Source organism: Camelus dromedarius, chromosome 5 (genome assembly GCF_036321535.1).
Source record: "Camelus dromedarius isolate mCamDro1 chromosome 5, mCamDro1.pat, whole genome shotgun sequence".
In the NCBI taxonomy this organism is placed as follows: domain Eukaryota; kingdom Metazoa; phylum Chordata; class Mammalia; order Artiodactyla; family Camelidae; genus Camelus; species Camelus dromedarius.
This window is the reverse complement of record NC_087440.1, coordinates 16632907-16654173: the sequence shown is the minus strand read 5'-3', so window position 1 is coordinate 16654173 and position 21267 is coordinate 16632907. Positions and strand designations below refer to the sequence as shown.

At 43.5% G+C, this 21267-nt stretch overlaps 1 protein-coding gene across 1 annotated transcript in view; it reads right to left on the bottom strand.

The window, feature by feature from the left end:
• Positions 1 to 21267, bottom strand: part of FBN1 (fibrillin 1) — a 239305-nt gene that overhangs the window by 51676 nt on the left and 166362 nt on the right. Inside the window, exons 32-43 of the mRNA XM_010998625.3 lie at positions 17688 to 17810; positions 17408 to 17530; positions 15770 to 15895; positions 13743 to 13865; positions 11915 to 12037; positions 11449 to 11613; positions 9146 to 9214; positions 8924 to 9049; positions 7587 to 7709; positions 6769 to 6927; positions 3991 to 4062; positions 559 to 684 (exon numbers count right to left, since the gene is read on the bottom strand). Coding sequence (XP_010996927.2) covers positions 559 to 684; positions 3991 to 4062; positions 6769 to 6927; positions 7587 to 7709; positions 8924 to 9049; positions 9146 to 9214; positions 11449 to 11613; positions 11915 to 12037; positions 13743 to 13865; positions 15770 to 15895; positions 17408 to 17530; positions 17688 to 17810 — 1458 coding nt within the window. The remainder of the gene's footprint in view (positions 1 to 558; positions 685 to 3990; positions 4063 to 6768; positions 6928 to 7586; positions 7710 to 8923; positions 9050 to 9145; positions 9215 to 11448; positions 11614 to 11914; positions 12038 to 13742; positions 13866 to 15769; positions 15896 to 17407; positions 17531 to 17687; positions 17811 to 21267) is intronic.

Sequence of the window (21267 nt, the reverse complement as noted above, 5' to 3'; positions counted from 1 at the left end):
TACGTGCACATGGCAGGGGGAGGTAACTTGAAAATGAAAAAAGTACCATTTGCAGGCATGCCAACATTCTTCATATAAAATCGAATTTGCTGTTCTTGCCATTTGGAATTCTCTCATGCATCTGAAATATTTGCATTAACCTTGTTTTCACTTGGGAGTGGCAAAGGCTCTGTTTGGAAGAGAACACTGATTTTTGAGACTCAGCTCGAGATGACTGCCCACCACTCACGTGCACTTTCAGGCAATAGGAAACAAAAGCCATCTATTGGACACACCCAGGATCTCAGGGCTGTTTCCTATCATCTGGGAAATCGAACACATTGTGTGTGTGGAGGTGGGGGCGGTCAGGGGAATGGACGTCCTGCTTTGCCCACTGGGACTTAGGGAAATTTTTTTTGCATGAAATGTCTGTTGATCCACATGGTGCCCTTCACTACGGCTGGAGTTGAATGGATTTCTGAAAATTCCAATGTTGTGAAACGGGCCAAGCGTGTGTGAGGGTACAGAGCTCATCAGTTGGCTCATTTCTGGCTGTGATACCGTGAGAGCATCTCTTACCTTCACAAACCAGTAACTTGTCATTATAGAAGAAGCCCACTGGACATTCACATCGGAAGCTGCCAACCATGTTGATACACACACCGTTTTCACAGACCCCTGGGATCTCCCGGCACTCATCGATATCTGGAAACAAAGCAGGCACGTGTGAGTGATGGCAAGGCACGTGGCCCCTGTGCAGGGTCAACTGGAATTGAAAGTCAGCTGCTTCTGACTCGTTCCACGTAAGGTCTAAAGCCAAAGAGAAAGTGCTCACGCATGTGTGTGTGTGTGTGTGTGTGTGCGTGTGCGCGCTCATGTGCGTGGGTGCTGAGGGGGCATCAGCGAAGAGCAAACTGAGAGAACTAAACCGCTCACCACACTCATGGGTATACCTGGACTGACTGTCTTTCTAGGTTGTTTCAGAACATCAGCCTCGTCCAGGTAGGAACCATCTTGGTGCCCACTGGGCACCAGATGAGTAGAATAAAAGTGACTGCCAAGAGGAAGGGGTCTCTCTGCCCCAAGTGTGTGGTGGCATCTGGCCAGCACGGGAAAGGAGAGCTGGTGAAGAACAGAGGATGAGCCCATGGTGATAGTCGACTCTGATCTTTCAAATTCCACTTCCGCACCCCCCTCCTCCTTCATGTGGCTTTGGAAAGGAGGTTAAATCAGGTAAGAACCAATACCCGGAAGTGGGGTTCACGAGCATGGAAACAGGACCAAAGTAGGAGTGAGAGCAGAGCCAGGACCCAGGCCGCTAAATCAAGCTGGCCAGCTGGTGAGGGAGCCATGTGGACAGATCTTGTCTCCTCACCAGCCGGTCAGTCCACTCTCTGACTGACCGGCTCTGAACTCGAGACCGTCCCATGTCCCCCAGGATAATGACAGTAACAGGGACAGTAACGGTGGTGCCTTACTTGCTGTACGCCTGGTATGTTCCTTACGCATTCAGCCTGGACCTACTCACTGCATCATCACAGCCACCCTACGAGGTGGTCTCTCGGCACTAGGACTGTCCTCATGATGCAGAGGATGGAACTGAGGCCAGGTCAGAGGGCGGAACTTGCCAAACACCATACAGCCAGAAGGAGGCAGAGTCAGGATTTGAGATCAGGAATCTGCTGACAGGCCGTCCTGCCTCCCTTATGGTGTTCCACATCCCAGTCATGCAACCTTCACGAAACCACCATCAAGGTGCCTGTGGTCCCAGAGGGCCCTCTACCAGCCCAGGGGCAGTTTCACCAGACACTTCAGAAGCCCGGACGGGATATAAAGCTTTGGTCTTTCCAGTCCATTAGGCTCCTGTTACTGTTGTTGAGACATCTTCCTTTACACATCGTGGTCAGCAGCCTCTGCAAGGGACTCTGTCTGTGTAAGTTGTAAGTAGACGGCCAGAGACTTAAGAGGAACCAACGAGAGCTGGTGCACTTTAAGAAGAACCATACACTAAAGCCTCTCTGTTCTAAAGGAGGAGTCTGACAGGCCACAGATTTACGTTAGGCCTTTTTCTAAAGGGTTTGACTTTGAAGACAGATGGACCTCTTTCAGGGAAAAAAGAAACAGCTTAGAGTATCAAAGGGTATGTATTTCTATTTTGAATACAAGAAATTATGTTTTTTGATTTTTTCACACATTTGTCACTCACGTTCTTAAAAAGTTCAACTATGAACCATCAACAAACAGCAAAAAAAAAAAAATTCAGACATTCTTGTACTATGTATGGGTTAAAACATGAAATATGTTCACATTCATTTGTTTTAAATATAAGTGATGTATTATCAAGTTTAACAATAACAGGCTGGCTCAAATTTCTAGTCATTGTTAGGCATAAGAGAGCAAAACGTAGATTAAAAATTGTATTTTCTTTTCCTGTCTGGATTCCATTTGTACTTCAACTTGGAGAAGTTTATATTTAAAGACAAGATTAATAAACTTGCTATAGTTTTAACCCCATATGAATGGGTTCTAGATGCCAACAATCTTCAGACCTTTCAGAAGGAGTGTATAAAGCTTAAATAAAACAAAGTCTCTCAGTCATCTAAATATTTTGTCATGTTGGAATTTGCTAACAATAAGTATACTGCTAACTATCACATTTCCAGTTTTCAAGAGCTAGAGGCAAAGGAAGCTGTGAGTCAGGACTGGATCCGTGTCCCAGCTCTGTTATTAATTAGCCAGGTGACCTCGGCCGAGTCCCTTCCCCTCTCTGGGCCTCTGTCCCCCCAACTGTCAGGCGAGGCGCTTGGACTAGATGATGTCTGAGGCCTTTCCAGCTGTGTTAGTGGATGCTGTTAATGCTGTTTTAAGTCTTTGCCTGCTGCCAACCTTGGAGGGCAGGCCTTGCTGGGGTACACGCCTGGTCCGTCCATGGAGGACCATTACTGTTAAAGACCGCTTATCTTCAGATCAGAGATTCTAGGGAGATGAAAAGATCTGTTTTGGGAAGGGGAAAAACAAAGCAGCGAGGGCCAGGTGTTTCATGCCAATGTCATTTAGCAGTTTTTCTTTCCAAACCATGAAGTTTCTTTGGACGTTGACTAGACTGTGGAGCCATATGGATTTGGCACTAAGAGAGCCGGGCTGATTGCTGGACCAGACCCTTGTTTTCTTAAACAAGGTCACTGGAAAGGCTGATGCGGATTTCAGTTTACTTATTAGGAATAAGGTGGAACAAAGCAAGGGGTGATGTTTGCTACTAGACACAGTCGCTCAGACTTAAGAGGGGCATCTCAGGATGCATATAAATCTCACTGGGGAAAAACTCTGAGAATGCAAGAGCTTTCCATCTACTTTTATGTTATTTGGTTTTAAACCACAAAGGCACTGCTTCCGTTGGCTGAACGCTGTGCAATACTTCTGAATCTCGCAAAAGCATCTCTAGCGCTGCAGTGGTCTCTGCACCAGTTACCAGACGGGGGCCTTGGATTAGAAAGACTTTTTTTTTTTTTTATTTCACATCTGAAAACCCCAAAGCAGATGACCTGAGGAGATTCCATGTGAGATAAAACTGATCCACCAAAGGGGCTTTATGTGAACAATCTACACATAACGATTGGTATGAAAAGTCGTATTAAACCCATGTCTTAGGCAGAAGGAAGGCTTGGGAATTACAGTCAAATCAAACGTCAACTGGCCCTACTCCCAGAATCTCTCTTTGTTGATGCCTAGGGTTGGTTTAACGAAGCTTGATTGTAATTTTGTGAAAAGCTTTCCAGTCCCCTTAATCATGAGCAACAAACGCTGCTGCCAATTAGGCGGAGCTATACAGGGTGTCTGTACAATTTGTTTCAAACTAAGAATTAGAGTTTCAATAAAGCTAAATGGCACTATTTAACGGTTTTTCCCTCTAAGGGGAAAAAAAAAAGCAAACTGAGAAAATAACAGTGTATACTTCCTTCTCTTAACACACAGGCAGAGACACAAAGTTCCAACAATGGCACCATAACTCACCAACAGGTAAGCCGGTGTAAATGTCGATGACGAAGCCGGGCCTCTGACTTCCACAGAGCGTAGCAAACTCATCTGCAGTGATTTAACACAGGGAGGGTGAGCGGGGTGGAAACGGGGGTCAGCAGAGAGCCATAACTGAGCAGAGTGAAATTACTTTGTAAACATTCTTGAAACGTACTTATCTGTGCTTGGAAGAATTTAAAATAAAAAAATAAATCTGAAAACTCCTACAAATGGTGCAACCTTGCCCAGAAGACAAACACTGACGGAAAAGTGACCTGATGTTGACGTGATAATGAGGCAGAAGCAGAAGCCTCTACATCATATGACATTCATTAGTGGGAGCGTACTGGTAGGAATCTGGGTTTCCATAAGGATGCTGTTCAGCTCTGAACCCAGGGAGCAGCCCGAGTGCCTCTTTCCACTCTGTAGTAAGGGATCAAGGATTTAAGGAAAGCGTACAAAAGCCATTTCCTCGGTAGCCTTGGGGAGACCCGTGGCAAATCTAGCCAAGTTCTTGACATCAGGTCCATTAATGACTAATTCATGTCAAACAACCAACTTACCTCATTACTTCAATTTTTGGAGCTGAATTTCTTTTGGTGCAGCTCTCTAGTTCACTGTCCCTCCCCCAACCCTGTATCTCTCTCTCACCTGAATTCATCACAGTTGACAATAAAGGAAGTGCTAAATGTCATCTGTGGCCCCTTTTAACTGAGACTCTGAAATTCCAGATCACAAGTGTAGCAGATATGGCATGGTATCAATTCAAGCTCAAGATGGCCACTGCCTTATTGGTCATACCTACTGAAAATTAGTAAATGGTCTCTGGAAGTATTTTAATCAAAATGTAACATGTTTTCCTCCTAGTGCTTTATTTTCTTATTCTCTGAGTGTCCACTTCCAATAGGTGTCACGCCAGCTAGGCTGACCCCCCAGACAAATTTCAGGGACTCCTAAAATGTGTGCAGATGGCACCATGACTGGATTTGACCAATATTCAACATGAAAAAGAAATCTTGCATTTTATATTAAGAGTACGCAGATTCTTAAAACTCAGACAGATATTTCTGAAAGTAAATGGCAGTCTTTATCAGGGATCTCCAAAGTGGTCCCAGAGGAACGTACAATGATCCATTAAGATAAAAAAGAAACTATTAGGACTTCTATCTTTGAAAAATCTAATTAAAAATAATTTTGTGTATATTTTATAATAGAATAATTTATGAAAATAATAAATGCATTTTTCAATATAATTGAAAACAAATACATAAAAACATACACACATATATATACTTTTACTTGTAAATACACACACCAAGTGTGTGTAACCCCCAGGTCTTTTAGTGATAGTTATGTATGATAAAAAGATTTGATTGGGTTTATCAGTAAAGATTAGGGGTCAGCAGATTTTTTCTTAAAGGACTAAAAAGTGAATATTTTAGCTTTTGCAGGCCATGCAGTCTCTGTTAAAACTACTCAACTATTTTATGAAATCAACCATAGACATACGTAAAAAAATTAGTCGGCTGTTTTCTAATAAAATTTCTTTTACTAAAATTTGAAGTTCATGAAATTCTCAGGTCATGACATATTATTCCTTTTTTTTTTTTTCTCAACCATTTAAAAATCATTCTTAACTTGTGGGCCACACAAAAACAGGTCAGCTAGATTCAGCCCATGGCCTCTAGTCTGCCAATCCCTGGTCCAGAGACATCGTGCAGAGTGGGGGTAACCCGCAATTCTAGGTGGGGGTTATTACATTATTTCTGGAGCAAACAATGGATGGAATGGCATATATCACTGAAAAAGAATCTTCTCTTTCATGCATTGCCAGGTGGCACCAGACAACAGATTTAGTATTTTACGTATCACCGTGGGGAATGGAGTGGGTACTACACAATTCTCAGATCGATACTTTGCGTGGTGGTTCCTTCAATCTAAATCAAGCCATTAGTAAATGCTGTCATCATGATATACATGATCTATGTCATCTACCATATAAGAACAGGGCACCAAAGCTTTTGCTTCAATTACTCTTAGGATATAAGTGAGACCTTTTCTTCCGCCAAATATAGACTTTTCTCTATAAGGACATAAGAAGAAATTTCTCCCAGATCTCAGCATTGAGCAGCTGCACTTTTCTTTAGCGTTTAGTTTGCTTTACGGCCACTGAGCCCCTTAGACTTGCTCACCTCTCTCTTTTTACATGAGCTGCTAGGAGGTGTAGCACCCAAGTCAGTGCTCATCTCGGCAAGTGGGTCGGAACCCCCAGCCTGGACCTTGTGTGTCACCCTTGCTCCTTGCTCTAAGTGTCTTACCCTTGCTTGCCACTTGCCTTAGGCATTCTGATTTTACATCTGCACCCTTGTGGGCCACCGTGAATTCTTTTTGGAACAAGATTAGTTATAAATAAGTAAAATGAATAGGACTGTGGTTCACTCATCTGTCATATTGCTTTGCCCAGTGTTCCCAGGCTTTGGGTTACATGGCGAACTCCAAAACAATGATAACAACGCTTATGTTTCTGTGATATGCTGAGTCTCTAAGTCTGGTGAATGAACTAGCAGATAGATTAGAAAGCATACTCCTTGACTCAATCTTCAGCTGGAAGGACCAGGATCAACTGCGAATTTAAATATTTGTCTTTGTGAGCTAACCTTTTCTTAGGAAGATAAACAACGCCTCCTTTTCTTCCCTTACTGAGATTCATTTCCTCCGCCATTCACAGGTAATGTACTGAGCTATCTTTTTGGTAACGGTGACACCAAAACTCACCTGTGCTCGGGATGGGACACTGCTCACAGGGCTTATTCCAGGCCCGGCCAATGTTGTAGGAACAACAGCACATCTTCTTGGTCATGTTGAACAACAGCTCCCCATCGCAGGTCTGGTTGTCAGCGTAATAGTTCCTGTAGCACAAGCTCCTCCTCATATCTGAAATAAAGGAGGGAGGATGGACTGGTGAGGCCGTGGGGAAGCCCAACACGGAGAGCCTATGGGGCGGGGGGGTGTTAAGGAGTGAGTTTCTTTTGAACTGCCTTGTAACTGGACTTGGAAAAGGGCAGGAAAAGCCTGCTTGCACACAGCTCTCCACCTACCTAGGCTGCTACGAGAAAAAGGACTCTGGGAAACACACTCTGTGCTGTTTTGTGCCACAGGACTAAGTCATTATGTAGCTGCAGCACGAGTAAACTTTACACGACTCTCCACCCAGTCTCCTAGTAACAATTCTCCACTGCTATTTGGCAGTGATTTTCTCATTTCCGACTCAGGATGTTTTAATACTGTAGGTCAGTGCTGTAAATATAATTATATAAAGATACACCCACAGTCAAACAAAAGAAGTACTATTAAACCTTTGTTTGGGATTTTCCAACATTACATTTTAAAGAAAACTCCCAACCACCCACACAAGGTGGTGAAAAAAGGCCACGCTTATGGTTTACAGGGGATGAGGTTGTCACGGTGACAGGATGGCACCACTCACTCCGATGAGTAACGCCACACTGAGGACTAACTGCTGGGCTCGGAAGCTGTTTTTCTCTTTGCAGATGAGGACCAGACACGCATTCTAAAGAACAGCCTGGACTTACCCATGCAGTTATTGCCCCCGTTCACTTGCATGTAGTCCGGAGGGCAAATACAGGTGTAGTTGCCAACGGTGTTGTAACATGTCCCTGGACCACAGATTCCTGGAGTTTCACATTCATTCACATCTATAATCCAAGAGAGAGTGGTATGTGAATATGGAAACTTCACTCTTTGGAATAGCCTGGTACTCAGGGTCAATGTAAATGTTGACAATGGACGAGAAAAATCCCCAGGGTACTTGAAATCTGGATAAGGAAATGGATGTTGAGTTCATCAGTGTCCCTAGTCTGTGCTAATGTGCGCATCTGCAGGAAAGGTGGTTTGAGAAAAGGAAATTTTGCCTTCTGATATGAGTTCTTAATAAATGAGTCCATAACATGCTCAGACACATACAGTGATGGAAACGTGGGGAAATTATAACTCTCAAACATCCTTCAGAAAGACAGCTACGTACTTCGTATGTTCACAAAATCTCAGGAAGGATATGACAGATCCCAAAGCCATCAAAAACCGGCTTCATGACTCTGCATTGGTAAGATCGCATAGAAGCAGGTACATCACACCATCCTCCCCATTTTCAAACACAGGGGTTGATTCTAACTTCTGTTAACTCCACGGGTCGTAAGCTGTGTCATGTGCACTGTGATGCTCAACTAATCTTCGGCAAGATTGTCACTGCCGAAGTCACTTAATAAGCCTTTTGGAGAGCCAGAGGGAAATTCCTCCTCCGGGATACACAGAGGTCTCTTCCCTCATCAGTCTCGTGACTTCTGTATGTAGATGAAAACCATTTCCCCGTGCTGGTCAGTGGTCCACGGGCCCTGAAGCTAACTGGTCAATATTCTCCATCTTTCCAGTAACACCGGACGAACAGGAGTCATCACTTACATCGTAAAACCCAAGGGGCTGCCCTCGAAGCGGAGCTCACTGAGATGCATTAGGACAAGTGCTGAGCGGTGAGGACACGGAGAGGAACAGCCCAGAGCTGCCCAGGCTGCAGAAGCCACTGAAGTGACACCTGTGTTACCCTAATAAAAACGGCTTTTCCAAACAGCATGGAAAACTCTCTGTAGGCATAGACGGGACTATGGCTGAAGATAACAAAACACCACTTTCCTTGGGAAAAGTGGGAGACTTAGGGCATACTGGAAATGATACGATCCCACTAACATTAGCACAAGCTGCCACAGGTGGGGCGTGTTTACCTGGCCATGTTTACCTTTAGAACAAGGTGCTATGTTGCTAAAGTCTCAGTTTTCCTGGTAACTAACTGTATGCTGGTTTTGGAGGTCAGTTCTCAACATCTGAAAGAACTCATCACCCCAGAAGGGCCATTTACCATCGCACACTCGGGTATCTTCATTCAGATAGTAGCCCGTTGGACAGCGGCACTGGAAACTGCCAAAGGTGTTGATGCATTTCCCACCCTGGCACAACCCTGGGAGCTCCTGGCACTCGTCAATATCTGCCAAAATGAAGACAACAGCATCTCTTCAGTGTTGTAAATAAACCCAGGGAAGTTCGAAAGGGGCACACTTTCAGATAAAGGAAACAGAATTACCTTCCAGAATAACAGTGATCGGGTTGGGTCGAAAGCCTTCTCCTCCAGGACAAAGAATTTTGTACTCAGCTGTGGAAACGAGAAATCAGATTGAGCTCTTTTGAATCTAAACTTTCTAGAAATAGTATTCTCAGGAGAAATACTGACATGTCCAACTGAAAATATTCATTTCCAGGAATCTTCAGCAGTTGCCCCCATCCAATGGAAGTGAGTTAACATCTTTGTGTATACCTATTATTTCAAATGGTTTTCAAATGGAATTCCCTAATTGTTCTTACGTGCTCAGAACTTTAGATTATATTCACAAGCTCACTCACACACACACACACACAGGCACACCAAATGCATGTGATCATACGTAAGGCTACGTGTGCCAAACATGAAGGTTACTGTCCTCAGTCTCTGAACCTTCTACCTACTCTCTGTCTGGCCCTATGTTTTTATGAGCTATTTTATTCCCTATGTCCGTCATTATTTCTTTGTAAAGATTGTATTTCCTTTTTCATTTTGTAACAAACTCCTTCATTTTTGTTTTGCTCAGTCTTACTTCCTGGGAATCACAGTTCCTTGTAATAATGTTCATCAGCTTATCTCCGAAACCCTTTCCAAACAGTCTTAGGAAAGGCTCCTCTTTCTTGGTTCCCATCCCACTGCCCTCCTTAATGATCAGAGATCTCTCTCGCCCCTCGGTTTCTACTGAGGGTGACAGTAATTCCTCTGGTTTTCAAAACCAGCTTTTTACCAGGTCCTTTGATTCCCTCCACTAATTCTGTCATCCAAGTACTTCACTCAGAAACATTTCTCTCAGGGCCATGTACCAGCAGTGAGATGCCAACAGGAGCATATGGGTGAGAGTGATCCTAATCTGCTGCTTCATCCTGGCCAGCATCTGTAAGAATCAGTTCTTTCATAATCACCATGCTCTTCCCAGCTCTGAAAAGCCCTCTCCTGGCTTTCTGAAATTACACGTGTATACGTGCATAAATGTAAATATGGATATATTCCAGTTCTAGCTCTGATCCAGTCTAAGGTAGGAGGTAGGGTGGACCTCCACTGCTTTGCTGACCACTCCACCCACCATTTAAACATCTTGGTTTGCTTTTTTCAACATCCGAGGAACAAAGAGGAAATTAACTATCCTCTTTTATTTTTTCTCACCTCCTCTTTCTACAATCACCCACTCTTTTTAAGTCTCTCTTTCACGCCACACCCTTCCTTCAAGCCCCACATGGAAAAATGCACCAAGTCATCACCACCCACTGCCAACCCGAACTGACTTTCTTTTCTGCAGAAAGGAGAGAAGGAGGTGCCTGCCAAGCATTCACCCCTCTGCTGAGTGCTCTGCATGAGTGATTTCATTTAATCCTATGAGGCATTTTATGAATGAGGAAACAGGCTTGCTGAGTAACTTTCCCACAGTTACACGGGTGGCAAGCGACAGAGTCCTAACTGCAGCCAGTTAGGACTAACTTCCTCCCGCTCGTGGCCCCGAGTCTGCTCTTCTTCCTCCCTTTACTGAGGGAGGTCTATCCTGAATTACATCTTTCATACGTGGGTCACATTCTGCTAGACTGTACACTCCTGGAGGGCAGGATGTAGTGTAATTCACCTCTGCACACCCAAAGTTCATACTCCAGGTACTCGGCAAGTCATTTTAGAAAAAGTGAATAAATGACCCTTCAGCAAGGAAAGAATCAATTCCTATCCAACATCCCCCGTAAGCAGCAGCCACTGACCTTTGCCCATGAAGCCACATCTGACTCTGAGTCATAACACAGCACCCACTTAGAAAAATGGAGAGCCTTTTATTTTTTTTAAGAAGACTTACTATTTTATGTCCCCAAAATCATTCTAAACTTCTCTTTCAAGTCATAACACAAGAATGGAATAATCTTCCATGTCCTAATGATTGCTTCTTTTTCAACCAAGGACACTCCCGTCTGCCCTTGAGCTTCTAAAACTAGCCAATCGATGACAAGAGGAGAGATCCATGTGTCCCAATGTGATGTAAGTAACCAAGCCTAGAAAAACATCTTTGTTAAAATAATGCTATCTGCTTTTCACTCAGACAGAAGTGCCCCGCCCTGAACTTTTTAGTACCAGCCACCTGGGGACTCTTTCCGACTCCCAGGTTGGAAGTGGGATTCCTCAGTAGGAAAGGACTGATCTCCTTTCCCTAACTGAAGAGTAGAGACCAGGGGCAGCTCCCTCCCTCCGTGGCTTCTGTTCTTTGGAGCTAGAAAGGAGAACTGGACTGAGCTGGAATAATAATAATAATAAAAAACAGAAGGCAGGCCACTTACTTGTGTTCACAGGAGGGCACAGCTCACAGGGAGTACCCCAGGCTTTACCCAGAGAACAGCAGCAGGACGCTTTGGAAACACCAACTCCAATTTCATTGCTACAGGCTGTATCCCCATTGTCTCCTCGAGGTCGAACATCCAAATAGCAATTTCCTGAGCGGGTGTCTATTTACCAAACACAGACAACAGAGTGTCAGGCACATTCTTTCTACCTGAGGGCCGAAAATCCAAACTCACTTCTGAAACTGTTTAAAAGCCACAGTTTACCAAGAAACTAAAAAGTGCCCCAACACGTACACTGGGAATTTACCTAGAGAAAAAGACCCAAAAGTATAAACCAGATTTAAGAAATGTTTACATTTTCATAGTTATTACTTTTTCAAAACTTGAGAATATATTGTTTGATGTTTCTTTAAAAAGTACCTAAAGTATGTTTCTCTGAGAAGTTTTTTTTTTAAGATCTTACCAACACAGCCAACTCGAGTTGGATTCAGCTCAAAATCGGGTGGACAGTCACAGGTATAGCTGCCTGGAGTGTTGACACAGTTCCCACTGATACACGTGGTTGGATCCAGACATTCGTTAACATCTAGAACCAAAGAGGGAGGGGCAGAGTTATCACCAGAGCCAACGTGGGGCAGGTATCACCGTAAAATGGTAGCACCAAATCTAGGGGTCCCAACTAGAATTTTTTTTAAGAGTTTCTAAGTTATAATTACCCCTAGAAACAGAGTCTTCCACTTCTGAAATAAAACCCCTCCGGAAGGAAATATGTCATAGTCTTTGGTCTTTTCCCCCTGGAACACATTTAGTATTCAAATTTGTCATCAGGAGAAAATATAACTTTGGAACTAGGAAAAATATTCCAGTGAAGGTAACTGAAAGCAAAACACTGCCATGACCTCGGTCAACCAAAAATTCAGACACAGGTTCTAAGAAAATATATTTAATATGTGCGGCTTGTTATTTTATCAAATTAGAGCAAGATGTCCCAGGGAACCCTCAGGAGCAGGCGACTCTCGCTGCTGCCCCCGCTGGGCAAGCTTGCCCCGGTGCTGCTCCAAGCAAGCGCAGACCCGCGCGCGAGGCTCAGCGTGTCCCCACAAGCCTGCTGAGGGCCTCTCCCGCCACTGATGCCGGGTTGAGTATTTCCCTTTCAGTTTCTATTCCAAAACTATACACAGAATCCCACATATCTCAAATTCCACCCCTGTGCAATCCTTGTGTCTATTCTGAACACTAGCGAAACACTCAAGGACAGACAAACTGATCCAGAAATGAGAGACGGGGCAAGTTGGATGATACCTTCCCCTCGGGTCCTCCCGCTCGGACCTGGTAACCCTCCTGGAGGTTCCACTGTAGAAAAGTCTTTTGCCCACGTCGCTCATGAACTTGGAGGGACAGGGCAGACTAACACAAATCAGGGTGGGTAGGAGGAGGCTGGCGGTGATTTGCAGCACTGAGGAGAAGGCATGGACCATGCAGACGCTGCTTCCTGAGGTGTGCTGGAGGCCGGCTTGGTGTCATAATAGTTTTTTGAAAAACCAAGAGAAGAATGTGTGCCTGGGGAGGGGTACCTGAGTCCCGAGCAATTTCGGGGTGGTGGTTGTGGTGGTGGTCAGAATTAGAGAACCACTGAGTCTTGACTTGTTTAGGTAGCTGGAAAAATCAGATTTTCCCTGAATTGCCCATGCAGAATGGAACTTGTCTCCTTGGTATCCATCCTAGGACAGAGAACTGAAAACGGCTCTCCGAGTCTCAGTGCCGAAGCAAACCAGGTGACGGGCTACAGGGTGCCTACGGCTTCTCTCACTTTTTTCTTATGTTCCTGGAAAGCTCCCTGCTCTGCAAGAAAATGATCTGCCCACTAAAACATGTGGCTGACTTCTGTGTACCACATGCTCTAGTGATCACCTGCAGGCTGGGGCTGGGAAGCAGTGGGTGTTTCAACCAAGCAGTGAAAGAGGAAACCTGTGACCCCAGGGTACAGCCTCCAAAAACGTGCCCAAGGAGACAAGGAATGCTGCCGGCCCAGCACGTCTCCTCTATGGCCACAAGCTTGATCCTAAGGCTACCAGCTCTGCACCTGCAGCTCTCTGTGATTCTTTCCTCTGCATCCTCACATCTATCTAATCAGTTCCAGGTCCGAAGAAATGTATTCTGTGATTCCTAATGCTTCACCCCACCTTTCTTTTGTGACTCTGTGAATATCCTTGCATGGTCCCAGCAAGGCCTCAACAGCTGGGTCCCCTGGGACACCTGGGAGCTGATTTCCAGGCGAACGGACGCCTTACCTGTGCAGTTCCCGCCGCTTCTGTCCAGCTCGTAGCCTATCTCACACTCACAGCGGAACAGGCCGGGGAGGTTGTGGCAAGTTCCGAAAACACAGATGTTCGGAAGAGAGCACTCATCGATATCTTGGGGAAGGGCGAAAAAGGGGAGAAGTTAAATTATTTTCCACTAAAGAGGCTGCCTAATGTAACTAGGCAAGTGATGTTATTCTTAAGAAAACGAAGACTGACATCAACCTAGGTCCTTCTCCTACAGACTTGTAGACAATTTGTCCTGTTAAGGAGGTCTCCTAGGTGAGCACATGCCTTTTCTCAGCCCCTATTACACGCCCAGCGGTGGGCTAAGCATTTTATGTGTATGTATCTCATTTGTGGAGTTTTACGTAGGTCCACATCGCTTTTGTAATGGTGGCCGAACAAGCCACCTTAGACTAAATTCTTGGTTTGTTTATTTTTTACTTATGCTTTGTTTACTTTTAGGGGAGGTGCTGGGGATTGAACCCAGGACCTTGTGCCTGGTCAGCATGCGCTCTGCCACTAAGCTATTACCCTCCCCCCTTGGTTGTTCTTATCTATACGTTCACTGTGTTTGTTGTGAGTTAAAAGTTTAAGAACCACAAAGGCTTTGTGGTAACTTTTGTCCTCAGTTTTCTAGCCCTCTGTATCCGGAGGACTACGGCGTGTGTGTGCAATTGTCGGCGAAGATCTAAAAACCACAGATGCTTTTCCCAGGCCTCCGCCCCTGCCTCCTGTTAACATTCTGCTTGTGTAATTGACACGCAGGCACATCTGCAGCCTTGAGACTGGCTTTAAATAGCCATGAACACTGTCAGTGATGATTTATATGAAGAACAAACAAACAAAACCTTCCCTTACAGCATGAAGGGAAGCGAAACTTTGTGCCCACTTCTGTTCCCAGAGGTAGCGTGACACCTGTTTTCCTTGGATGTTTGCAGTCACAGAAGTAAACAAGGCATTAGGCACATGATCAAGAGCATACTCTACTTTCTTGCCTCAAAGAAACTTTATATCACTCTTCCCATTTAGTATAAACTGGATAAAGAAAAGCCAATGGTTCTATAACAAAGAAAAGTATTTACATAGAACTATATGAGGGAATTACTATATACAAGTCAGAGCTAAAGACTGATTTTGAGTTAATGTCCTATTAACAAGCAACAACTATTAGCTGAGACATTAATCAGAGTCTTGTTTAAACTTCTGCTGTCAATTGTTACCATGTATTTATTTCTACTGAAATCTTTTTAGTTCACTGCGGTCACTAATACTTCTCAACGAGGGATAAAGTTCTTGAATTTGACAAGTGTGGGTAAAAAGGAGAATCCTGCATTTCCTAGTGGGATCCATCCTCAGCCAACAGGCTCTCAGGACTCTTCCTGTCTGAGCGACACTTCTCAGAAAGATGGAGACTTATACTGAGCGAGATCATGACATGTGGCATTATCTCTAGGGGTCCCCTACTGAATGGATTTGCAAAAGACTGTTCCATGTTCGTCTATATTAGATATTTGGAGACCATGTGAGACATCCCCAGGATAGTACTGTACCTACGGACAAGGTATCTGCTCTGCTATTATTTTGAAGTCTTTATTTCTAGGAACCAAACCATAGCAGAAATTAAAAACTGTGTTTCCATATTTAAAGAGAATCCTTCCTTATCAGGGCACTAGCACCTTGGGTTCTTTCCCCCAGCAATGGGGATGAACAGACTGCACTGAGCTGACCACACGAGGTTATCCTCATTCCCCTGTGACCGGCGGGTGGACTCCTGCAAACCATCTGGCCAAGCTTGGATGTGCAGCTTATGTTATGGCCAAAGATCTAAGATTTTCTCTGCACAAAGAGAAAGGGTCCAGCTGGAGACCTAATCGCTCCACCAACTGAACTGACCAGTTAGATGGGAAGCCAAAACACACCTTAGTGTAAAAAGCAGAAAACCATCAGGAATGTTTAAATAACCTAATCTCATCGGGCCCTGCAAGACCCCCGGCGGCTTCCCCATCAGTTACCTTCGCAGGCTTTGCCGTCAGCACTGGGCACAAAGCCCATGTCGCACTCACAGCGGTATCCTCCCGGGGCGTTCAGGCACTGGCCGTTGCCACACAGATTCAGATTCTCGGAGCACTCATCAAGATCTACAGCCAGAAAGGAACACAGGTGACTCTTTCTTAGCTAGGAGCTTTTTGAAGACTCAGGTCCAACAATTTTTTATCATTGTCACCTTCCTGAGGCTAGTGGTGTTTCACCATCATTTCTCCTTGATGTGTTTAAACCTATTTTTCTCTTCTGAATGCTAGTATTGAATATTCAGTGAACATGGGGTTCAGCTAGAGAATCCTGAATGCTACATCATCTCTAACGTTTGCAAAATGGATACTAAGTCAAACAGATCATTCTCGCTGAGGCTTTTGCAAGCAGGGTCATCAACATGGGGACACATCCCTGACAGGAAACATCACGGGGTGGTTTGTGCCTACTTCTCAAGTTTCGGGCTCAGCTCAGATGGGCAGCAATGGACCGAGAAGAGCAGCTACAGAAGAGACCAAGACTTCTTCCCTGCTCATCTCTTCTGAGTTTTGTTAATAATCAGAGGCATGATACATCAAACTCAGGAACCGCACGTGCCTAATACATGAAACTTTGAATATTTTCTAAAAAGCAAATGGGGAGATGTATGAAGACAAAATGTCGCTGGCTTAGGCAAAACTAATTTCAAATATGATAAAACTTTGAATGAGTTAAAAAAATGTCCAGATAAATCACATACTGGACCTCAGCTTCTTTTATGTTTAAATGACTTCTTGTGAACAGACTGCTCAGGACAAACGAATGCTTCAAATCACATGAGCAGCTATGCTCCCTCACAGCCAGCAAGAAATGGACCTCATAGCTGATTTAATACTGCAGCCCTGACATACAGTGCTGTCTGTATACATGTGGTTATGGGACGTGTATCACCTATTTATACAACCATGTTTCCAATCATATATATTTAAATATATGTAATAGTTCACATTAACTCTCTGACTATTCATTAGAGCTGAGAAGAACATGTCATCAACATATTGTAAAACTGGAAGTGAATGAATTCCTTTCAAAGCAGTTATGAAACTCTTACTTTACATCAATGGGGAATGATAACAGTGAGGGTGAGGGGGAGAAAAATATATGCTGTTGATCTGACCCAGAACATCTCATTTCTTTTCCTCACATGGCTTCCTACCGCAAGTTCACTCTTGGGTTTAGTATGGAAAACAAGTCAGCAGTGAGAAACAGGCACAAAAATATAAAGGCTGAGAATCTAAAAGGAAGTGTGATCTGTTTTAAACTCATGACATCACTGCATACAGTGGCAGGTATATCAGCTGTATAACTATATATATATATATATATATATATATATATACACACATATATATATACACACATACATATGCGTAAATACGTCCTTAGTTTCTGCAGTCTCCCTAGTTGACGTGGCTACAAATTTCCATTCCAGATCGATACAGTTTCAAATAGCTAATCTTTTCTGTTCAAAGTTGTCTATAACTAACCCAACCTTCAGAAAAGAACGGGTGGTCTGAATGACGCGGGGCACCTTGCGTTTCTGACTGCCATTTGCACAGCTGTTCCCGACACCAGCTCACCTGTACAAGTGAAGCCATCGCCTGTGTAGCCCTCCTTACAGAGGCAGCGGTAGGAGCCCATGGTGTTCTTGCAGTCTGCATGTTGGCTGCACATGTGGGTTCCATTGGAGCATTCGTCCAGATCTTAAGGAAGGGGGTTACACAACATTACGAACAGAAAATGTGACGTTTAAAATCAGCAATCCTCAGACAAATTAATTTCTTCTCTACAGAATCGATATGTTCATATTTATAATCCACGCAGTGCATAAGAAGCAATTTTGGTTATTTTCTAACCCACCAGTGCACTTGATGCCATCTCCGATCCACCCAGGGCTGCAGCTACATTTGAAGCTTCCTGCCGTGTTGGTACATACAGCATGTCTGTGGCAGTTGTGTGCTCCAATTTCACACTCATTGATGTCTGGAAAAACAACCAGTGGTTTAAAAAGAAAAAGTTTAGCACGGATGCCTTTTGGGTCTTTTACATAACTTAGCAATACTCAAAAGTTGGCTTGCTTTCACACCTCTCCCAGTATAACATAGGTGGGCTTAGCATCCACACATACACTGTGCATATGTTGAACAGCTTTGAATCTCAGTTTATAAAGAACCATATGATGCTACTTGATATTGGTAACGCTAATTATTTTCCGTTATTTTTACGTAAGTGTCCAATCACTGCAAAACAAAATGAACCTCCTTCAAGTGGAAAATCTTAAAAAGTGAGTTCCTAACGCTCCACCCTATTAGCACTTGCAGTCTTACGTTTCTGTTCCCAATATTCTTATTAAATCAACTATATAGAAATGGTGCGCATTGCTTTCATATCTCCTACAAAGGAACACAATGTTGCTGGCATGTTAGAAAACTTTCTCAGTCATATTCTCTATCCTAAATATCTTTCATTCTTAAATGTAAAACACTGTATTATTTCAACATGCTTTATTTCTATAAAAGTTTTACTTTAGGTATTGCTAATTCAAGTGTTTGCAGAGAATATTCCTTAAGGCAGTGTGTGAACCATCTTTTCTCTAGCTTCTTAGAGTCCTAGCACCTTGGGATCCAATCCTTCTTGCATATTTCATGTAAAACTCAAATTAATTCAATACAGATTTTTCGGTAAAAGGAGAGAGAACCAGATTAGGGTCACACTGCTAAAAGACTCCAAATTCTAAAAACTTCTCCATTTGAAACTCTCTTCAAAATTCCATTTCCAAATTTAGCCAACATAGATTCTATAACACAGAAGCGTTATGGACGAGGCTATAAAGTGAAATATGTTTCGTTTCCAGTGATATTGTGATTTACAACAAGAAATATATATTTGGTCTTTGTCCTGTTTCTGGCACAGAGCTCCTAAAACCCTTGGAATTTCCTAAGTGCAGAGAGTGATAAAGGTGTCTTTTGTTATGTTAATGAGGTGACTTTTGGAAAGCAAGTAAGGATGGGGGCTGGTTGCCAAGAGAATCAACAACATGATTAGAGGGCTGGAACTTTCAGTCCCACCCTCAACCTCTAAGGAGGGGAGAGGGGCTGGAGGTTGAATCAATCACCAAAGGTCAACGATTTAATCAGCCATGCTCCCTGTAATGGAACCTCCAGAAAAACCCAAAAGGATAGGGTTTGGACGGCTTCCAGGCTGGTGAAGAGTGAGGATTTGGGGACAGTGGCATGCTCAGAGAAGGTGTGAAGGCTCTGTGCCACCTCCCCATAACTGCCCTGTGCCTTCCATCTGACTGTTCTGAGTTATACACTTTTAATAAACTGATAATCTAATGGTTTCCTGAGGTCTGTGAGCCACTCCAGCAAATTAGTCAAACCCAAGGATGGGGTAGTGGGAGCCTCTGATTTATAGCCAATTGGTCAGAAGCACATGCAACAAGCAACCTGGAATTGTAACTGGCATCTGAAATGAGGACAATTCTATGGGACTGAGCCCTTAACCTGTGGGATCTGACACTACTCCCAGGTAGACAGTGGTCAGAATTAAGTTGAATTGTAAGATAGTGAGTCAGTGATCATAACTGAAATTGGTACCAGACCCTTATTTCCCAAAATTAATCCATTATATAATGAAAGACAGGCACTTAACCTCATAATCAACCTTTTCATTAACTAAGAACAAGAACTCCCAGGTATGGCAACAACAATTCTACGTGGAAGCCAACGTCTAACACAAAACTTAGGTTAGGAAGGCAAACCTTGGCATGTGCAATGTTGCAGGAATTTTCAGTGATCACTTGAATAGTGGCATGAAAAAGAAACTGGGCAAGCAACTTATGTTTACCCTTTTGTTTACTTAAGAAGCCCAATTAAATGATTTGAAAGTGTTTGGAACACGCTGTTTGCCAAATGTTCCATCTGAAGTTCTGAAATGGTCCTGAGATCTTTGGTTTCTTTTACAACTTCCAGAGCAAACACAAAATAAAATAATGACATCTTTCCTATAAAAACATTTAGTAAGATCACTAATAATTATGAAATGAAAACATGCCTGGAAGAATGTTCTTACAGCTCCAGCGTGTTGTATAGGTGAATTTTAATGTAACCTTGGCAGCCGCACAGACCTATTGAGTTATTAAGGCCAGGTCAAGGCAGGCACATACCAGGCAGCTTTAAACTTGTGACTGGGAGCTTTAACCAACTGACTAATTGAGCCCGGCACATTCCAAGGAAATGAGGAGGAAGGCCGACCCAGGGATAATAGCGGGAAACGGGCACGGAATTCAAGAAAGTAAGCCTGACCTAAGAGCTCCAAAGGAGGGCGGCGGACACTTCTCTCCTCCTCGGATAATCACTCCCCTCAGAGTTAATGATGCAAACCACCACTTTTGCAGTGTCCTGCCTCGTGTCCCTCCTTTATTTGTCATGATCTCTGAGTTAGAAACAATGAGCTTCAATTGCGTAAGTACTGAGATCTCCAGATGCTACAGAATCACGGAATTTTCTGAAATGTAAAGAATTTGACTTTCCCAAGCCTCAGTTTCTCAGAGGAGGAAACAGAGGTCCCTCAAGGCACAGGAACACCTGGAACTCAGTTTCCCTGTCCCCTGCCCGGTGTTCTTGATCTTGGGCCACAGCTGCCTAACCAGGTTGATTTCTTTAGTCACAACAGGACTTTATTCCAAGTCCTGCTCAGAATAAATCCTTGGAAGTCCTCCTTTCAAAATCTCAGTGAGTATTAGCAAATTTATAGAAATATTCACTAATCTTTTCTACGGAGTCCAGTTTTTCAGAGATGATCATTGCCTGTCAATCTAGTAATCCTGTTATCTTTGTCTTTTCAATTTTCTAATGACCAAAGGTACTCATATCTTCCTGGGGATTTTTTACCTTCCATATTTAATCTTGCAATTAAGAACTTTTTCTTTTAAAGGAGAGTCTCCCTCCTTTTTGTTATCATTAATAATATGCTAATATAAATTTCTAATTCAAGTAAATATTTGCAGTTTTATCATAACGTTTTCAGAGTGAAAAATTAAATTTGCAAGAGGCCATGTCTTGTGGGCTTTGGGACAGCATGAGAGAGTAACCCAGGAGCCAACATTCAGTTCCCCATTTTGTGACTGTTTGCATAAGTCATCTCAATGGCCTACACTACCTGTATGTTACAAGTGAATAGAAAGACTTGGTCATAAAGTGCAAAGGCATCTCTGAATAAAAGGTTTCTGCATCTGTGTGTGTGTGTGTGTGTGTGTGTGTGCGCGCGTGCGCATGCATATATATACACCAACTATCATTCACTAATCCTTTCCATGGCAGACATGGGCTTCATTATAAAAAGCAAACAGAAGGGGAAACTGAGCTATAAGGGAAACAAGCAAACAAAAACACTGTGTTCAAACATTCAAACACTCTACTCTTCAATAATGTGAAGG